At 50.6% G+C, this 19,825-nt stretch overlaps 1 protein-coding gene across 6 annotated transcripts in view; it reads left to right on the top strand.

Annotated features, from left to right (window-relative positions):
- NCKAP5L (NCK associated protein 5 like) overlaps window positions 1-3,188 on the top strand; it is a 40,495-nt gene extending 37,307 nt beyond the window's left edge. For all 6 annotated transcript variants that reach the window (XM_013997563.3, XM_084955589.1, XM_003126127.6 and 3 more), the window contains 5 exons: window positions 730-892; window positions 1,154-1,235; window positions 1,534-1,842; window positions 1,921-2,063; window positions 2,300-3,188. In XM_013997563.3, the coding sequence (XP_013853017.1) occupies window positions 730-892; window positions 1,154-1,235; window positions 1,534-1,842; window positions 1,921-2,063; window positions 2,300-2,512 (910 nt within the window). In that variant the 3' untranslated portion in view covers window positions 2,513-3,188. The remainder of the gene's footprint in view (window positions 1-729; window positions 893-1,153; window positions 1,236-1,533; window positions 1,843-1,920; window positions 2,064-2,299) is intronic.
- Window positions 3,189-19,825: the final 16,637 nt, after the last annotated feature.

Below are 19,825 nucleotides of genomic sequence, written 5' to 3'. Positions count from 1 at the left end.
CTTTGTGCCCCAGCTCCCCTTCTCTCTGGCTATCTGACATTAGACTTCCTGAGACCCAGTTTCCCATTTGAGAAAGAGTTAGTAGCCCACATTTTCCTGGATCGTCTCAAGTCAGATGCAGCGGCCTGTCTACGGTCCGTGTGCCTGGTAATTAAGGGAGTGCTGGTCCCTAACTGTGGGCTGACAGGGTCTTCTTGCTCTGGGGTTTTCTGTCCTGTAGACCAAGGAAGCCTCTCTTCCCATCTTGCCCTTTGGCACCTGCCACAGACTCAGCAAAGGGAGCTGTGGTTTAGCAAAGGGGCTCCCCCATCTTGGGGTTGCTCTCTCTGGGCCCGGGGAGGCAGGATGTCTACAGGAATCAGGCTCCAGGTAGGAGGTTTGAACAGCAAGTGCACTCACGTTCAGCGGGGGCAGGCAGGGCATGTCACATGTGGACCAGGATGTGACTGTGGCTGCTGTCTCCCGGCAGATGTTGTCAGAGAGGCCTCCAGGCTTGACCCTGGGTAGTTTTAGGGGAGTTCTCCACCTTCCCTGGCCCTGCTGGTCCTCTGGGGTTTTCCCTGGGGTCTCTGCCTCTTCCCAGTGTCAGGAGAGAAGGTACCAGGAACATGTCCCCGTCCCCAGGGGCAGTGGCTCCTCACTAGACCCGGCACCATTGGAGGGAGTGAGGCCAGAAAGATGTGGGGGGTGGGCCCGGGCCTCCCTCACCTCCTTCTACACTGCTTTTAGGGTGGATGGCAAGGAGCTGCCCCCTAAGAGCTGGCGGGAGCCCAAACCTGAGTATGGTGATTTCCAGCCAGTGGCCTCTGACCCTAAGAACCCCTGGCCAGCCTGCGGGCCCCGAAATGGCCTGGTGGGCCCACTTCAGGGTTGCGGAAAACCTCCTGGGAAGGTAGGTTCCTGGGGAAGGGGCTGGCTGGAGGCTCTGACTCTGTGGCCCTGGCGAGTCTCCCTTACCCCCTGGAGGGCTCCCCTTTCCTGGGGCTTGGAAGCTGCTGGATGCATTTCTGGTGTCTGACGAGAACAGGGTGGGGAGAAGGTGGCCTGAGGGCTGGCAGAGTGCCAGGACTCTCAGACTCAAACTCCAGGGCCCTAATGGAGGGGTGCGGGATGGAAGAGGAACGGACTCTGAGCTCTCCTGTCCCCCGAACAGCCAAGCAGCGAGCCAGGGAGGCGGGAAGAGATGCCCTCAGAGGACAATCTGACTGAGCCAGTGCCCACGTCACACTTCACAGGTCAGCAGGGTCAAGGGCTGAGGCTGAGATCTCCCCCTGCCCCGCAACCCCCGCTCACTTTACTCCTTTCTATCACTGCAGTTGGTGCCAGTCACCAGTGGGCACTGGGGCTACACAGGAACAAATCTCTCCCTGCCCCATAGGGAGGTGGGGGGGAGAGGCAGGGCAGGTGGGACTGAGCCCATGGTAGAAGTCCTGACCAAGGGTAGAGCCTGGGCGGGACCAGGAAGCCAGAAAAAGGGGAAAGGGGCTGAGCCACGCACAGCCTAACGTCCCCGACTTCCCCTCCCCTCCCCAGCCTGTGGCTCTTTGACTCGAACCCTGGACAGTGGCATTGGGACCTTCCCACCCCCAGACCATGGCAGCAGTGGGACCCCCAGCAAGAATCTGCCCAAGACCAAGCCACCTCGGCTGGAGCCCCCGCCCGGGGTGCCCCCAGCCCGGCCCCCACCGCTTACCAAAGTCCCCCGCCGTGCCCACACGCTGGAGCGTGAGGTGCCCGGCATAGAGGAGCTGCTGGTGAGCGGGCGGCACCCCAGCATGCCAGCCTTCCCGGCCCTGCTCACCGCTGCTCCCGGCCACCGGGGCCATCAGACCTGTCCCGACGGTGAGTGCCTGGGCAGGTGGGGGGGGGGCCCCTCCGGGAGCTCCACCCACCACCCACGTTCCCCTTGTCCCTGGACAGATCCCTGTGAAGACCCAGGCCCTCCCCCTCCTGTCCAGCTGGCTAAGAACTGGACCTTCCCCAATGCAAGGGCAGCCGGCGGCTCCTCTGACCCTTTCCTGTGCCCTCCCCGGCCACTGGAGGGGCTACCCAGGACCCCCATGGTGAGCATGGCTGAAGGGGAAAGGGAACAGCCCTGGAGGGAGTGAGGTACAGCCCTGCCCAGAAGAGGAGTGAGCGGCCAGCCCCACCCCCCATCCCCCTGTCCCCTCACCCACCCCCACCCCCGCCTTCTTACACCCCCTTGGGGAAAGGATTTCTCCCCCTCCGGCACCACGATGGGACTGTGCTCGGTCCTGCCTCCAGCCTGCCTGCTCCCGAGCCTCCCCTCCTTCCCCAGGCCCTGCCCGTGGACCGCAAGCAGAACCTGGAGCCCAGCAGGCCAGCCCCTGCGCTCCAGGGCCCGGCGTTTGGGGGCAGCCGCACCCCCAGCACATCGGATGTGGGCGAGGAAGGGAGAGTGGCCAGCGGGGGCCCCCCGGGGCTGGAGACCTCGGAGTCTCTCAGTGACTCGCTCTACGACTCGCTGTCCTCCTGTGGGAGTCAGGGCTGAGCGGCTGCGCGTGCCTCGGCCCTCTCTGGACTCGGAGAGCGCGGACTGGACCCGCTCTCCTTACGCCCGCCCCCTCGGGGCCCGCGGGGCCCCTCCCCAAAGGGACCAAGGAGGCAGATGGACAGGAAGGGGAAGGGGGTCCCCGGCACACCCCGCTGCCCGCCGCCGCCGCCGCCGCCGTGGAGGAGATGACCGCTCTCAGCTCAGGGAGAGACCCCACCCTTGGTCCCTTCTCTCACCCAGAGTAAGGCTCTTCTTCTGAGGGACTGGGGCTTCCAGGCCGCTGTGTCCCGGCCCCCAGCTCCTGCTTCAGACTGAGCCACCTTGTGGTGCTGGGCTTCTGCCCACCGGCCGTGCCATCTCACCCACCCTGGCGGCTCCCCCTGCCCTGGAGCCCCCGCTGGTGCAGTCTAGGAGCGAGGGGTCAAGTTGCCTTCTGTCTGTGTCTGCCCCGGTCCTCCCAGATGTCTGGATGGTGCTGCCCTCCCCTGCCCCGTGTCTTTGGGGTCCATTTGTCTTTTTTTTTTTTTTTTTTTTAATTAAAGCTCCTGGCCCGGTCCCACCCCACTATCCCCGCACTGCGGTTAATTTATCTGTCGTTTAAAATGCGGCTGCTCTGCTTCCAGCCTCTGCTTCTGCCTATCCCTAATAAAATGTGGAGGCCTCTCCCTGCCCAGACTCGGCTTGTTCTGTGGGAGGACTCAGGAGTGCACAAGTGGGTGGAGACTGCGTGGGCCCCAGGGTGCTGGACTCCATGGACCAGGACGCTGCCCAGGCGCCCTGGCGAGGCAGTGCCCATACCCCCACCACCACCACCACCAGGGGGACTGGTTGGAGTCACCCTAAAAGGTAACTAAGGGCTGGGGCAGAGGGACTTGTTTAGGCTTGGATTGGTGCCTGAGGGCAGGGAGATCTCCTGGCCCAGGGCTGGGTCAGGCCAGAGGGCTGAGCTGCCCCTTGGAGAAGGAGGTGGGGGGTGGTTCTGGGCATGTATCAAACCTGGGACTTGCCAAGTGTGGTGGGGATGTGCCATCTCTGAGCTTTGGGGTGGGGTGGGGAGATAGAGTTAAGTGTCTGCAGCCTCCTGTTGCCATGAAGTGGTGCACACCTGGCTCTCAAACTGCCACCTTCGAATTTCTCCTCAGACTTTGGGCCTTCCTCAGATCTTCTCGTCCCTATTTCTAACTCAGATTTCAACCAGAAGTTCCCCTGGCTCGTAAATTCTCACTCTAGGAGTTCCCATCATGATGCAGTGGTTAACAAATCCGACTAGGAAACACGAGGTTGCGGGTTGGATCCCTGGCCTTGCTCAGTGGGTTAAGGATCCGGCGTTGCCGTGAGCTGTGGTGTAGGTTGCAGATGTGGCTCGGATCTGGCATTGCTGTGGCTGTGGTATAGGCCGGTGGCTACAGCTCCAATTAGACCCCTAGCCTGGGAACCTCCATATTGCCACGGGAGCTGCCCTAGAAAAGGCAAACAGACCCAAAAAAAAAAAAAAAAAAAAAAATTCTCACTCTAGAACAGGGAGGCCAGCAATGAGGCCATGTGTAAGGGTCTAAACGTCTAGGAGTTATTTCAGACTCCCCACACAAGCTGAGAAGGCTGTGGGAGTGGGGAGAGCAATGGTGGTGGCCCTCTAGCCCTCAGATTTCTTGCGGAGCGTGTAGCTGGACAGTGACCTGAAAGTGAAGCAGGTGGGCCCCAGCCTGTCTCATGCTGGCAGCCAAGTTGGGCCTAGGAAGGCCTCCTTCCTGCCCGGGTTGCAAGGTGTGTGGGATGACTTGTCGAGAGCACCACCTGCGGTGGTCTACACTCGCTGCCTCCCCCATGACGTACTGTCTGGAGGCCCCCTGGCATTGTGCATACTTAACACTCCCGGCCTGTGGCTGGGACTCTGGACAGTTCATCATGCAGGTGGGGGCCCTGTAGGGAATACATGGTCTGTGCTGACCACACGGGTGCGAACTGGGGTCAGGAGTGCCTGGCAGGGGACTCCGTCCTGTGCTCTGAGCAGCCCAAGGAAGGTTGGGTGAGGGGACGGTGTCAGTGCTTCCCTTTTTACTAGCTCCTTCCAGCAGTGTCTTTCCAGCCTTTGAACGCTCCAGAGCGCAGGGAAAGAACTCCCCATTAAATACTCCCCCGACTGGCCATTATTCTTCTTGTTTCCTTGCTGATGTCATCACTGGAGAAATTAACACGATGCAGAGAAGGGGCCAGTCAGATGTCTTGATTTTCTTAAAATGTCAGGATCCTTTTTTTTTTTTTTGGCCACCCCTTGGCATATGGAGTTCCTGGACCAGGGACCAGATCTGAGCCGCAGCGATGACCTATGCCGCAGCTACAGCAACACCACTGTGTGTCCTGGGCTCCAGAGCACTGTCAATCCCACTGCACCACAGAGGGAACTCCAGCATTTTTCTTCTATCTTCTACTTCCAGGTACCAATCCTGCTGTCCCTTCTGCCATGTTTTTTTTTTTTTTTTCTTTTTTCTTTTGGCTGTGCCTGCAGCATGTGAATGCTCCTGGGTCAGGGATCAAACCTGCACCATAGCAGTAACCAGAGCCACAGCAGTGACAACACCAGATCTTTAACCCGCTGAGCCACCAGGGAACTCTTTTTTTTTTTTTTTTTTTTCGCTGCAGAGTGCTTGATGTGGGATTTCAGTTTCCATACCAGGGACAACCAGGCCGCAGTGGTGCAAACAAAGAATCTTAACCCCTAGACCACCAGGAAATTCTGCATCCCATCTTGCTTTTATGGGCTTTGGGGTGTTTTTGCCAAGCTGTAGATCTCTGCCTCTTGCCAGCCAGACTTAAGAAGTCTACATCCCTCTCTTTAACTTTTTATTTCTTGGTTTCTTAAGCCCTTTTCTCTGATTGAACCTGATGGATTACCTCATTTCCTTGTTAGAACAGAATTGTTTGCCTACAGGATATTTATCCTATTTCCTTTCTAGGAAGGAACGTGGCATGGTGGGTTCAGTTCTGGACTCCGCCTCCTGCAAACTGAGACCAAGGGTTACCAGGGTCGGCTCGGTCTGTTGCTGGGCCCTGTCGTGCAGTGTTTGCAAATGTAAGGTGGCACCTTGGGCCCCGGAGCAGGGTAGGCTACCTGGAAAATGTCTCACTGTCATTCACCAGAGCAGAGCAGCATCAGTCACACCTGGTCCCTGGAGCCTGCCCTTCCCTACCTACTGTTCCAAAGAGGGGAGGTCTTGTTCCCAAGTCCCCCGTGTGAGACTAAGGGATGCCAGGCCCAGACAAGCCACCTGCAGCTCACATGACTGTGTGCCCTCCACACCAACTGAATAATTCTGTGGCAGGAGACACACAGATGAGCTCAAGACGCTCCCAGTAAACTGAATTCTCCTTGCCCTTCAAGGAAAGGTTTGACTAAACGACCACTTGGTCCTCACTCTGACAGAACACTTCATATCTCAGTTTCTCGGTTTGCAACATCTGTTTGCAGGGTTAAGGTGACCTCTCTGTTTCTCTGTGAACAATGGGAGAATATTTTGCCTCACCCCTGGGTATGACCCTTTCTGCTGGATTTCCCAAACAGAAAACATCAGAACTGCCAGACCTACTTTGTCCTCCACAAATGGCATCAGTAAAAGACTATAAAAAAGCAGAGTTTCCGTCGTGGCTCAGTGGTTAACAAACCCGACTAGCATCCATGAGGACGCGAGTTCGATCCCTGGCCTTACTCAGTGGGTTAAGGATCTGGCGTTGCTGTGAGCTATGGTGTAGGTTGCAGACTCGGCTCAGATCCTGAGTTGCTGTGGCTCTGGCGTAGGCTGGCAGCTAACAGCTCCTATTCAACCCCTAGCCTGGGAACCTCCATGTGCTGAGGGTGCAGCCCTAAAAAGCAAAAAAAAAAAAAAAAAAAAAAAAAAAGTCCATGTTCATGATTTTAAGAAATAATAAAGGTGTTCCAGTCGTGGTTCCCTAAAAGGACAAATAAATAAAATATAAAATTGAATTAAATTAAAATAATTGAAATTGATTAGAGTATTATATAAGGAAGTAGAAGTGTCTCTTATTCCAACTTCCGGTCTCACTCTCCAGACAACCCAAGTTGATTAGTAATCCTTTCAAATCACCTTTTAAATGCACACACACACACACACACACACAGCGTGTTTATGTTGACCTTCTATTAGGCAATGAGATCATTTTATAATTACTGATCTGCTGCTGCTTCCAGCACTTACTGATATCTCCTGGAGAGCTGTCCAAGCCCATGAATCCCCACGATCATCCACGGTCTCCCACTGTTGGTTGTACGAGGTTCGCCTGTTTTGCCACATGACAAACGAGGCTGTGGTAAACATTGCGCCTGTGTCTGTGGCCACTTGCGTGTCTCCATACACCAAATTCCAATAAATGGAATTGCTGGGTCATGGAATATGCTTGATTTCAATTTTTTAATAGATGTTAACAAGTTACACTTCACTAACAATGTATTGGTGGGACCATCTTCTACATAATTGAGTATTATCAAAGTTTGTTTTGCTGTACACTGTCACTTTTTTTAAATTTATTATTTATTTTTATTATTTTTTTTTCTTTTGTCTTTTTAGGGCCGAACCCGTGGCATATGGAGGTTGCCAGACTAGGGGTCTAATCGGAGCTGTTGCTGCCGGTCTATGCCACAGCCACAGCAACCCCAGATCCAAGCCACGTCTGTGACCTACACCACAGCTCATGGCAATGCCAGATCCTTAACCCACTGAGCAAGGCCAGGGATTGAACCCGAAATCTCATGGTTCCTAGTCAGATCCGTTCCCACTGTGCCACAACGAGAACTCCTAACTTTTCTAAGAGTATTTTATCAGACTTATCTTATCAGACTTTTTTTTTTTTTGCTTTTTAGTGCCACACCTGCAGCATATGGAGTTTCCAGGCTAGGGGTGCAATCAGAGCTGTAGCCAACGGCCTATGCTATAGCCACAGCAATGCCAGATCCAAGCCACGTCTGCGACCTACACCACAGCTCACGGCAACACCCTATCATTAGCCCACTGAGCAAGGCTGGGGATTGAACCCGCAACCTCGTGGTGCCTCGTCAGATTCATTTCCGCTGCGCCACGACAGGAACTCCTTATCGGACTTTTTATTCTTAGCTAATTTGGTAGGAGTAAGTGATGGTGTCTTGGAGTCTTGGAGCCCAATGTAGGGACTTTGGCTTTTACTCAGAGTGATGTGCAGAGCCATCACAGAGTGATAAGCACAAGTTCCCAGGTGGCTCAGCAGGTTAAAAATACAGCATCGTCACTGCTGTGACAGAGTCTAGCCCTGGCTCAGGAATCTCTGCACACCATGGGCACGGCCAAAAGAAGAAAAGAAGAAGAAACTGCAGAGAGCCAGTAAGGAAGCCTCTTGGATCACTCCAGAGAGAGAGGGGGTCTGTTCCAGGGCAGAAGCCCTATAAACAACAAGATATGCTAATGTAATTGATGCGAGGAGAAGAGAAGAGCCAAGGATAACACCAGGGTCTTTGCAGCAGTTGGTAGGAAGAAGCTGCCGTTAAGTGATATGGAGAAGACGGCAGATACAGCAGACCTGGGGGAGTGAAGATCAGGAGTTAAGAATTGGACACATTAAACATGAGACCTCTGTTGGACAACATCCAACGGAAAATGTGGAGTAAGCTGTGGGTTACAGACGTCCAGAGTTCAGAAAAGAAGCCTGAGCTGGAGATAGAAATTGGTAAGTCATCAGCAGATGGATGTTATTTAAAGCCAGGGGACTGGATGAGATCACCAAGGCGGGGAGAAGAGGAAAGGTCTGAGTCCTAAGCTCTGGGCTACGCATTTCTTTAGAGTCAGAAGAATGAAGAAGAAACAGTGCAGAGCTTAGTGGGGAAGTACTTTGAAACTATGTAAATATTTCACTTTCACCAAGCTTTCTATTTATGCATTTATTTAGTACGGACTCATAGCTTCCCATTCTATTCAATGGTTTATCATCCATTACTCTCATTATTTACTTTGGTGCTCAAGTTGTCCTTGATTTGGCCAGTAGACGCCCCTTCAAATTGGCTTCTGGGGTTTTAATTGTTGAGTGTTTTTTACAAATCCTCATCATTCTTTTTGAGCCCATATTTACTTACTTTCTGGCATAACGTGTTCAAAATTCATCTTCTCAAACCCAGCCCTGGAAGAGCCCTCGTTTCTTTTAGTGGGGAAGGATCCGGGGGCTGGATGTGCTCATTTGTATGGGGGAGTTGCTGCTCCCAGGCTCTAAGAGAGTGTTTCTTTTTGGCCACGCCCATGGCATGCAGAAGTTCCCAGGCCAGGCATCAAACCCTCGCCACAACAGTGACCCAAAGCACAGCAGTGACATCGCTGGATCCTTAACCCCTAAGCTACCAGTGGTTTTTTTCTCTTGATATAATGTTATTTTTATTTTATTTTAAACTCAATGAATTTTATTACATTTATAGTTGTACAATGATCATCACAACCCAATTTTATAGCATTTCCAACCCAAACCCCCAGCTCATCCCCCCACCCCCCCCAACCTGTTTTCTTTGGAAACCATACATTTTTCAAATTCTGTGAGTCAGTGTCTGTTCTACAAAGATATTCACTGTATCCTTTTTTTAGATTTCACAGGTAAGTGATAGCATATGACGTTGGTGTCTCACTGTCTCACTAACTTCACTTAGCATGATAATTTCTAGGTCCATCCATGTTGCTGCAAATGCCATTATTTCATTCCTTTTTTATGGCAGAGTAATATTCCATTACATATATGTACCGCATCTTCTTTAACCACTCCTCTGACCATGGACATTTAGGTTGCTTCCATGTCTTGGCCATTGTATTCAGTGCTGCAGTGAACGTTGGAGTACATCTATCTTTTCAAGTCATGGTTTTCTCTGAATAGGTGCCCAGGATTGGGATTGCTGGATCAAATGGTAATTCTATTTTTAGTTTTGAAGAGAGGGTTTCTTAAAGAAAGAAGCTAAAGCATTTTCTTAAATTGATGGGAATGATAAAATAGAAAAAAACGGATGATGCAGGAGAGAAAAGAGGAAGCTGTTGGGTTTTAGTGCACAGGTGGCCTTAGCGGCATCCACAGGTACAGGAGGAAGGAGGGCCCAGAGGCAGGTAGGTGAGTGTACGTGGTGGTGTCTACTTATACAGGAACTCTTCTGATTGCTTTTATTTTCTCAAGGAAATAATCAAGGTCATCAGCCAAGAGGAAGGATGGGAGGAAGAGGTGTTGGAAGTTTGAGAAGAGAGGAGATAATATGGACATTTATCTAGGAACTCAAAAGCTAGTGAATGGGCTTGAGAATGTAGAAGGGTTACCAGGCAGTATGAAGGGTCCACTTGGTGATTAGGAATTAAAAGTGACGAGTTCCCTTGTGGCACAGCAGGTTAAGGATCAGGTGTTGTCGCTACTGTGGCAAAGCTTCCATCCCTGGCCCCAAACTTCCAGTGAAGCCCACCCTCCCACCCAAAAAAATTCTGAAGTCCTAAACCCTAGTACTTTGGAAAATAGCCTTATAGAAGTCATCAAGTTAAAATGAGGTCATTTGGGAACTCCCCCTGTGGCTCAGTGGGTAAAGGACCTGACACTGTTGCTGTGAGGATTCAGGTTTGATCCCTGGCCTCAATCAGTGGGTTAAGGATCTGGTGTTGCTTCAAGCCGTGGCTTAGAGCACAGATGAGGCTCAGATCTGGTATTGCTGTGGCTGTGGAATAGGCCTCAGCTGCGGCTCCAATTTAATCTCAAGCCCAGGAACTTCCATATGCTGCAGGTGCTGTGGTAAAAATAAAAATGAAATAAAGTCAGGTCATTTGGATGAGCCCTAGTCCAAAATGACTGACATTCTTAGAGAAAGTGGAAAATTGGAGACAGAGATAGCCATGTGAGCAGGATGGCAGAGATGAAGATGGCCAAGGAAGGTCAGTTGTGGCCAGCACACCACCAGAAGCTGGGGGAGAGGTCTCAGGGAACAGTCTTCTTCAATAGCTCTGAGAAGGCAGTGACCCTGCGGACACCCTGACCTCAGTCTGCAGTCCCCAGAACTGTGAGACCATACGTCTCTGTTGTTTAAGCTGCCTAATCTGCGACACTTTGTTACAGCAGCCCTGGTACAATGATACAGAGGGGGTGGCGCTTATCTGTAATGACAAGGGCCAGGGAATGACCAAGGGAGTGAGTGGCTGAGATAGGGTGGAGGGCACCCTCATTGGAGAGGACATCATGGAACTCAGAGGCCAGGGGAGTCGGAGGGGTATCTCCGTAGACGCTTTTTTTTTGTCTTTTAGTCTATTTAGGGCCACACCCGCAGCATATGGAGGTTCCCAGTCTAATTAGGAGTCTAATTGGAGCTGTAGCCGCTGGCCTACACCACAGCCACAGCAATGCCGGATCCGAGCCAGGTCTGCAAACTACAGCACAGCTCACAGCAACGCTGGATCCTTAACCCACTGAGCGAGGCCAGGGATGAACCGGCAACCTCATGGTTCCTAGTCAAATTCATTAACCACTGAGCCATGACGGGAACTTCTATAGATTCTGATCTCTAAGAATCAGGACAGAATTAGCATCAGAGGGGGTGACAGTGAGGCAGGAGCCCAAACCTCAAGAAATAAGAGGAAGTAACCCAGAGACTCACAGATGAGTGGAAACGGGGGCTGGGGGGCAGGGTGGGTGGAAGAGTCACATGAGATTCAAAGCTGAGGGACTTGGGGCAGAAGAACGACCTGAAAGCAGCGCTGAAGAGGAAGGAGGGCGCCCATACCCCTTCAGCACAGGGGCTGAGGGAGAGAAAGCAGCGCCCCCTTGAGAGGGCTGCAGGGATGGCAGTGTCCTCAGGGAGACCCAGGGCGGGAAGGGAATGTGGAAGAGGCGGTGCGCACGGGGAGCTCGCTGATGAAGAGCCATGCGCTCTAGGGGGCCTGGTGGAGGGCTTTCAGGAGACGGGAAGAGGGGCGTGCAGGACCCTGAGGATCAGTGTTTTGGAGGTGAAGGGTCCTCACCCGTCAACGGGAGCAGCTACGAAATGCTGAGGCTGCCCTTTATCAAGTTGCCACCCAGGGATCCTTTTTTCACTGTAACCTCTTACACCTATTGAATTTCATACCCCATGGACAGGGAAGGTGGTGAGAGCATGGAATGGTCCCTGCAGGTAGAGGAGAGAGACCAGGCTAAGGACAAGTCAAGGATTTTTCAAAGGAGGCTGGAGCCCAGTGAAGGATGAGAGGCACGAATGTCCAGTGGGATTTTTTTTTTAAGGGGCGCACCTGTAGCATATGGACATTCCTGGGCTAGGAGGTCTAATCAGAGCTGCAGCTGCCAGCCTGCACCACAGCCATGGCATCCACAGCCACGGCATCGCCAGATCCAAGCTGTGGCTGAGGCCTATGCCGCAGCAAGCAATGGATCCTTAACCCACTGAGCGAGGCCAGGGATCGAACCCACATCTGCAGGAACACCATGCTGGGTTCTTAAACCGCTGAGCCATAACAGGAACTCCCAAGAGAGTGGGATTTTTGTAGTTCCTGTTTCTTCTCTTAGCACAGAGGTGTGTTTCTAGGACTAGAAGGGGAAGATTGTAGGGTTAGTGCAAGGATGGGCTTTGTTGAGGTGGCTGGTGAGGTCATTCAGCATAGGCTCCTGCTGAGCAGTAAGGATAACATAAGAGCAAACCCTTTTCCAGTGTGCCAGGCAGAGTTATCCTCACCACAACCTTTTTAGGTAGGAATTGTTTTTATCCCCATCTTAATATGAGTGAGGCTCAGAGAGCTGAAGTAGGTTGCCCAAGGTCAAAGCTTGTCCGTGGAAGAGCTGTGGTTCCAATCCAGGGGTTCAGCTCCAGAGTCTGCCTGAAACAAAGAGGGAGGTGATGCTACGAGGGCATTGAAAGGAGCAGGATAAAGTGGAGGGGTTAATGGAAGTTCCCCCGTGGTGCAGTGGTTTAAGGATCTGGTGTTGCCACAGCTGCGGCATAGGTCCAATCCCTGGCCCCGAACTTCCACGTGCCTCGGAAATCAGGTTTTTGCCATTGACTCGTGGGGATTCTCTAAGGCAGAAGCACTCAAAGGAGTTGCTTAAAACTGCAAATTTTAGGAGCGATGGGATTAAGATGGCGGAATAGGAGGATTGGAGCTCAACTTCTGTCCTAAAAAACAACAAAATTCACAACTAAAGGCTGAGCAATCTTCAACCAAATGGACCGGAAACCTTCAAAAAGATATCCTACTCCAGAAGACAAAGAGGAGGCCACATCAAGAGGTAGGAAGGGCGATTACGTGATATAAGCAAACCCATACCTCCCGGGTGGGAAGCCCCACAGTCTGGAAACTAACTGATCACAGAGACTCACCTACAGGAGTGAGAGTTCTGAGCCCCGCATCAAACTCCCACGTGGGGGGATCTGGCACTGGGAGAAAGAGCCCCTGGAGCACCTGGCATTGAAGGCCAGTGGGGCTTGTGCGCAGGAGCTCCATGGGACTGGGGGAAACAGAGACCCTATTATTAAAAGGCGCACACAGACCTTCACGTGCACTGAGTCCCAGGGCAAAGCAGTCTCCATAGGAATCTGGGTCAAACCTGACTGCAGTTCTTGGAGGACATCCTGGGAAAACAGGGGTGAATGTGGTTTGTTGTGAGGGAAGGACATTGAAAGCAAAGCTCTCGGGGATTTTCAGCAGCTGCCTTTCTCTGGAGGGGGCCATTTGGGGAAAATCTGGCCCCACCTGTCAGCGCTGAGAAGGAAGGTCTGGGGCAAACAACAACCCAGATGGGATCACAGCCCCACCTCTCAGCAAACTGGCTGCCTAAAGACCCCCAGGCACACAGCTGCCTCTCATCCCATCCAGAGACTAAGCCCCACCCACCAGAGGGATTAGAATCGGCTCCACCTACCAATGGGCAGGCATCTGCCCCTCCCATCAGGAAGCCTACAGCAAGCACCCCCCCCCAGCCATACGTACATCAGCCACAAGGGGGGCGGCCAACAGAAGTAAGAGAGGCTACAACTCTAACTAAATTTTCACTTTTTATTTAGACATTTATCATAATCGAGAAGACATACATTACATGGCCAAAGTCTCCTAAAGCTAGTTCTGATTTTCTAAGTTATCCAATGTCAGCTATTTTTTTGTCTCTCTAATTTGCCTAATTTTCAAGCTAGAGCTAACTTGAACGTTATGGTGAACAGCTATAATTTTTGATTGCCCATAGTCACACTTTATTTGGAGAACTGTCCCTTGATACTTTTTTTTCTTTTTTTTTTTATTACTCAAATGAATTTATCACATCTGTAGTTGTATAATGATCATTCACAGGATTTCTATCCCATAACCCAAGCACATTTCCCCACCCCCCAAACTATCTCCTCTGGAGACCATAAGTTTTTCAATGTCTGTGAGTCAGCATCGGTTCTGCAAAGAAGTTCCTTGTGTCCTTTTTTCAGATTCCACATGTCAGTGAAAGCATTTGATGTTGGTGTCTCATTGTATGGCTGACTTCACTTGGTATGATAATTTCTAGGTCCATCCATGTTGCTAAAAATGCTGGCATTTCATTCATTTTAATGGCTGAGTAATATTCCAGTGTGTATATGTACCACATCCTGATCCACTCCTCTGTCGATGGATATTTAGGTTGTTGTTTCCAAGTCTTGGCTATTGTAAATAGTGCTGCAATGAACATCAGAGTACATGTGCCTTTGCAAGTTGTGGTTTTCTCTGGATAGATGCCTAGGGTGGGATTGCTGGATCAAGTGGTAGTTCTATGTTTAGCTTTCTGAGGAATCTCCATACTGTTTTCCACAGTGGTTGCACCAATTTACAATCCCACCAACAGTGTAATAGGATTCCTTTTTCTCCACACCCTCTCCAGTCCTTATTGTTTGTAGACTTTTTGATGATGGCCATTCTGGCTGGTGTAAGGTAATAATGAGTAATGACTATCTGTAAAAAGGTTACCACACCAAAAAGCTCTAAAAATGAAGACAGAGAACTATAACTCAGATGAGGGAGAAAGGAAAAACCCCAGAAAACCAGCTAAAGTGATGAGATTCTCAGCCTCCAGGAAAAAGACTTTAGACTGTTGATGCTAAAAGCTGCAAATTTTAAATCAACTATGCTTCAATAAAACTTTAAAAATGGGGAAAATAATAGTTAACCACGAAGACAATAAATAATAGTACTAAAAATGCCGCAAATTTATGTTTGCTGCATGTGTTCTTTTGCGATTCTTCATACTTAAAAAATCATTTCCTACGGAACAATTGGAAAATGTATGGCCACCAGGTGGCGCAATGGCGGCAGCGCCCACGTGAGAGGTTTGCAGGCGTGAACTGCCACCCTGTGGCGAGAGTAGGAGATGCAGGGTGCCCTGCTTTCACCGTTACTGACCAACACACGGAATCCCGGCTACTCTTTCCCCACACCCACCCCACACATTGCACAGAGAACGTGAACGTGGACTTGGACCGATATAAACTCTTTTCTGTCGGAGTCTGTTACCCCTGGAACCTCCCCTGCCAGTCGGGCCCCCAGCCGGGCCTCGTGGTGGCCACTTTTCCCGCAATAAGGTAGGTAGCGTTGGCAAGGGAGCAGAAGGGGCTCTGGGCCTGGTTTGCCTCTCCCTGCCCCTTCTGAAATCAGGACCCTTGGCAGAGGCCCTTCCTCCCCACGCCATGCCTCCTCCTCATTCCTTCATTCTCATCCACCCATACTTGTTTATACAACAAACATTCATTGGGCACCTAGCAGGTGTGAAGCTTCAAGCTAGATCAGGGACCGGAGACGAACGGGGCATGTCCCAGCCCTTGGGTCTCACAGTTCTACTGGGTGATGCCAGTCACCGGGTGATCTGTCATAGGAGAACGTGGGCAGTGCTATGATGGCGGGTGCCCCAATGCCATGGGGGCCCCCGGAAGGGGCTCTCACCCAGTTTGGAGGGCTCAGAGGATTCCTAGAAGAGGTGGTATCAAAACTAAGACCTGGAGTTCCCGTAGTGGCGCAGTAGTTAACGAATCCGACTAGGAACCATGAGGTTGCGGGTTTGGTCCCTGCCCTTGCTCAGTGGGTTAACGATCCGGCGTTGCTGTGAGCTGTGGTGTAGGTTGCAGACGCGGCTCGGATCCTGCATTGCTGTGGCTCTGGTGTAGGCCGGTGGCCACGGCTCCGATTCGACCCCTAGCCTGGGAACCTCCATATGCCGCGGGAGCGGCCCAAGAAATAGCAAAAAAAAAGACAAAAAAAAAGACAAAAAAAAAAAAAAAAAAAAACTAAGACCTGCAGTGGAGTTCACTTGTGGCACAGCGGGTTAATCATCCAGTGTTGTCATTGCAGAGGCTCAGGTCACTGCTGTGGTATGGGTATGGGTTCGATAGCAGGCCTGGGAATTTCCACATGCCATGGGTGTACCAAAAAAAGGGAGTGGGGTCGTTCCCACTGTGGCTCAGCTGGTTAAGAGCCAGACTGGTATCCATGAGATGCAAGTTCAATCCCTGGCCTCACTCAGTTGGTAAGGATCCTCCATCCCTGTGGCTGTGGTGAAGGCCTGCAGCTGCAGTTCCGATTTGACCCCTAGCCTGGGAATTTCCATGTGCCGCAGGTGAGGCCCTAAAAAAAGATAAATACATAAATAAATAAAACAAAAAATTAAGAGCTGCCGTGTACAGTGAGTCAGGCAAAGTGTGTGGAGGTGAGTGTTCTAGGCATAAAATTAAAAATACCAAGACCTAGCAGTGAGAGATCAAATGGAACATTCTAGCATAAAGACGAGTTTGTTTTGGCTGAAGCTCTGAAAGAGGACAGAGATAAGCAGGAGACTTGAATGTATGATGGGAAGTTTGGACTTTATCCTGGCAGCAAAAACACGTCATTGAAAAGTTCAGAGTTCCCCATCAGAAAGATCTGTCTAGAAATAGTGTGCAGAGTGCACAGGAGAGACCCAGGGCTGGGGCCTGGGAGGCCAGTGAGGAGGCCAGATCAATATTCCAGGTAAGGCGTTCCCGTCGTGGTGCAGCGAAAGTGAATCTGACTAGGAACCATGAGGTTTCGGGTTTTATCCCTGGCCCACTTAGCGGTTAAGGATCTAGTGTTGCTGAGACCTGTGGTGTAGGTCGCAGAAACGGCTTGGATCCTGCATTGCTGTGGCTGTGGGTAGGCCTGCAGCTGTAGCTCTGATATGACCCCTAGCCTGGGAACCTCCATATGCCTTGGGTGTGGCCCTAAAAAGTGGGAAAAAAAATTCCAGGCAAGATTCAGTAGAACCTGAACTTAGGCAGCAGGAGTTGGGTTAGAGGGCAATGGATAGATTAAAAAGATTCCCAGGAGTTCCCACTGTGGCACAGTGGGTTGAGAACCTGAGTAGCAGCCCACGAGGTGAGGGTTTGATATCTGGCCCAGAGCAGTGGGTTAAAAGATCCAGTATTGGAGTTCCCGTCATGGCTCAGTGGTTAACGAATCCAATTAGGAACCATAAGGTTGTGGGTTCGATCCCTGGCATTGCTCAGTGGGTTAAGGATCCGGCATTGCCGTGAACTCTGGTGCAGGTTGAAGATTCGGCTCAGATCCCGTGTTGCTGTGGCTCTGGCGTAGGCCAGCAGCTACAGCTCTGATTCAACCCCTAGCCTGGGAACCTCCATATGCCGCGGGAGTGGCCCAAGAAAATGGCAGAAACACACACACACACACACAAAAAATCCAGTACTGTGGCTCAGATTTAATCCCCGGCCCAGGAACCCATATGCCCTGGGTGTGGGCATAAAAAAAATTTCCATATGCCCTTTTTTTTTCTCCTGTCTTTTTTTAAGGCCGCACCTGCAGCATATGGAAGTTCCCACGCTAAGGGTCGAAATGGAGCTGCAGCTGCTGGCCACAGCCACAGCAATGTGGGATCCTGGCCTCATTGCAAACTACATCACAGCTCACAATAATGCTGGATCCTTAATCCACTGAGAGAGACCAGGATCGAACCCACATCCTCATGAATACTAGTCGGGTTCTTAACCCACTGAGCCACAACGGGAATTCCCCCCATGTGCTCCTTAAATGATGAGGTTCCTTGAGTTCCCACTGGGCTCACTCATTCTTCATAAAATAATGCCTTTGAGATCCAAGTTGTATGTATCTGTGGCTTATTCCTTTTTATCACAGAGTAGTATTCCATCGCACGGATATACCACTGTTAGCCTGTCCATTCCCCATTGAAGGATGTTCTGGGTTTTGGGTATTACAAATAAAGCTTCTCTGAACATTTGTGTACAGATTTTTGTATGAACACACATTTTGTTTCTTTAGGTTAAATACCCAGTAGTGCATTTGCTAGGTTATATGGTTAATATGTTTAATTTTATGAGAAACTGCTAGTTGTTTTCCAGAATTTGTACTTTTTTTGGGGGGGGTCTTTTTGTCTTTTCTAGGGCCACACCCGTGGCATATGGAGGTTCCCAGGCGAGGGGTCTAATCAGAGCTGTAGCCACCAGCCTACGCCACAGCCACAGCAGCGTCTTCAACCTACACCACAGCGTCTTCAACCTACACCACAGCTCATGGCAACGCCGGATCCCCAGCCCACTGAGCGAGGCCAGGGATCAAACCCACAACCTCATGGTTCCTAGTTGGATTTGTTAACCACTGAGCCACGACGGGAACTCCAAGAGATTGTACCATTTTATCTCACCACTGGTAGTGTGTGAGGGATCCAGCTGCTCTACATTCTCAGCAGTACTTAGTTTTTTATTTTTTGGGTTTTTAAAATTTTTTTGTCTTTTTAGGGCCGCATCCGTGGCATATGGAGGTTCCCAGTCTAGGGGTTGAATCAGAGCTGTAGCCACTGGCCTATGCTACAGCCACAGCAATGGGGGATCCGAGCTGCATTTTCAACCTACACCACAGCTCAGGGCAACGCAGGATCCTTAACCCACTGAGCAAGGCCAGGGATCGAACCCACGTCCTCATGGATGCTAGTTGGGTGTGTTAACCACTGAGCCACAACGGGAATTCCTTGTTCTTTCTTTTTCAGCCGCACCCTTGACATCCTGGGCCAGGGATCGAATGTGCGCCTCAGCTGTGACCTTTGCCACAGCTGTGACCTTTGCCTCAGCTGTAGCAACACCAGATCCTTAACCCACTAACGAAGCCAGGCCAGGGATCAAACCCAAATCCTCACAGAGACAACATGGGTCCTTAACCCACTGAGCCACATGAGAACTTTTGTTTAAGAAACCAGGCTTTTTGTCCTTAGGGTTTTCCATTTACTCGATTTTGCTGCTCACATCCCTATGATGTCATTTAACGTGGTCCTCTGGCCACAGTCTTTTCTGGAAACGGGTACTCAGATCTAGAACTTAATATGACTGAGATTCAATTTTTTATTTTTATTTATTTATCTTTTGCTTTTTAGGGCCGCACCCATGGCATGTGGCGGTTCCCAGGCTAGGGGTCAAATCAGAGTTGCAACGGCAGGCCTGCACCACAGCCACAGCAACCCCAGATCCAAGCTACGTCTGTGACCTACACCACAGCGCACGGCAATGCTGGATTCCCGACCCACTAAGCAAGGTATGATTGAACCTGCATCCTCGTGGATACTAGTCGGATTTGTTTCTGCTGAGCCACAACGGGAATGCCTTCAATTTTTTTTTTTTTTTACAATTTAAACTTTATTGGTAGTGTTGTTTACGTCCATCAAGAACATATAATGTCAGATTGTGTCTCTTAATATGTTGGTGGCTATTGATCATTGTTGCCTAGCTTCATTATTTCATCAGAAGTTTACAAAATAGTGATGCAAATCCTATTTTCTTTCATCTATTAACTGGAATACATCTATAGAGAGAAACTTTGACTTTTTAATTACCCTGAAGTACAGTTTTACACAGAAAAGAAAGAATAAATGCTGCTTTCTGCTTATTGATAAGTATTCATAAGTGACTGGTTTCTAGTATCCTCCAAAGGTGACAAAAATATCATCATGAACTTAATTATGAGTTTAAAAATATTTGATTTCAATCTTTTGCCCTTAGAATTCTTTTTTTTTTGGTCTGTCTTTTCTAGGGCCGTACCTGCAGCATGTGGAGGTTCCCTGGCTAGGGGTCTATTTGGAGCTGTAGCTGCCAGCCTATGCCAGAGCCACAGCCATGCCAGATCCGAGCTGCATCTGTCACCTACACCACAGCTCATGGCAACGCCAGATCCTTAACGCACTGAGCAAGGCCAGGGACCGAACCTGCAACCTCATGGTTCCTAGTCAGATTCGTTAACCCCTGAGCCATAATGGGAACTCCTGCACTTAGAATTCTTATTGATGCTCAAATGATCCCATCTT

Source organism: Sus scrofa, chromosome 5 (assembly GCF_054392235.1).
Source record: "Sus scrofa isolate SSC_HxYL_T2T_F1_AM1 chromosome 5, Sscrofa_HxYL_maternal_Yorkshire_Landrace_v2.0, whole genome shotgun sequence".
NCBI lineage: Eukaryota > Metazoa > Chordata > Mammalia > Artiodactyla > Suidae > Sus > Sus scrofa.
This window is presented reverse-complemented; position numbering and strand designations above follow the sequence as displayed.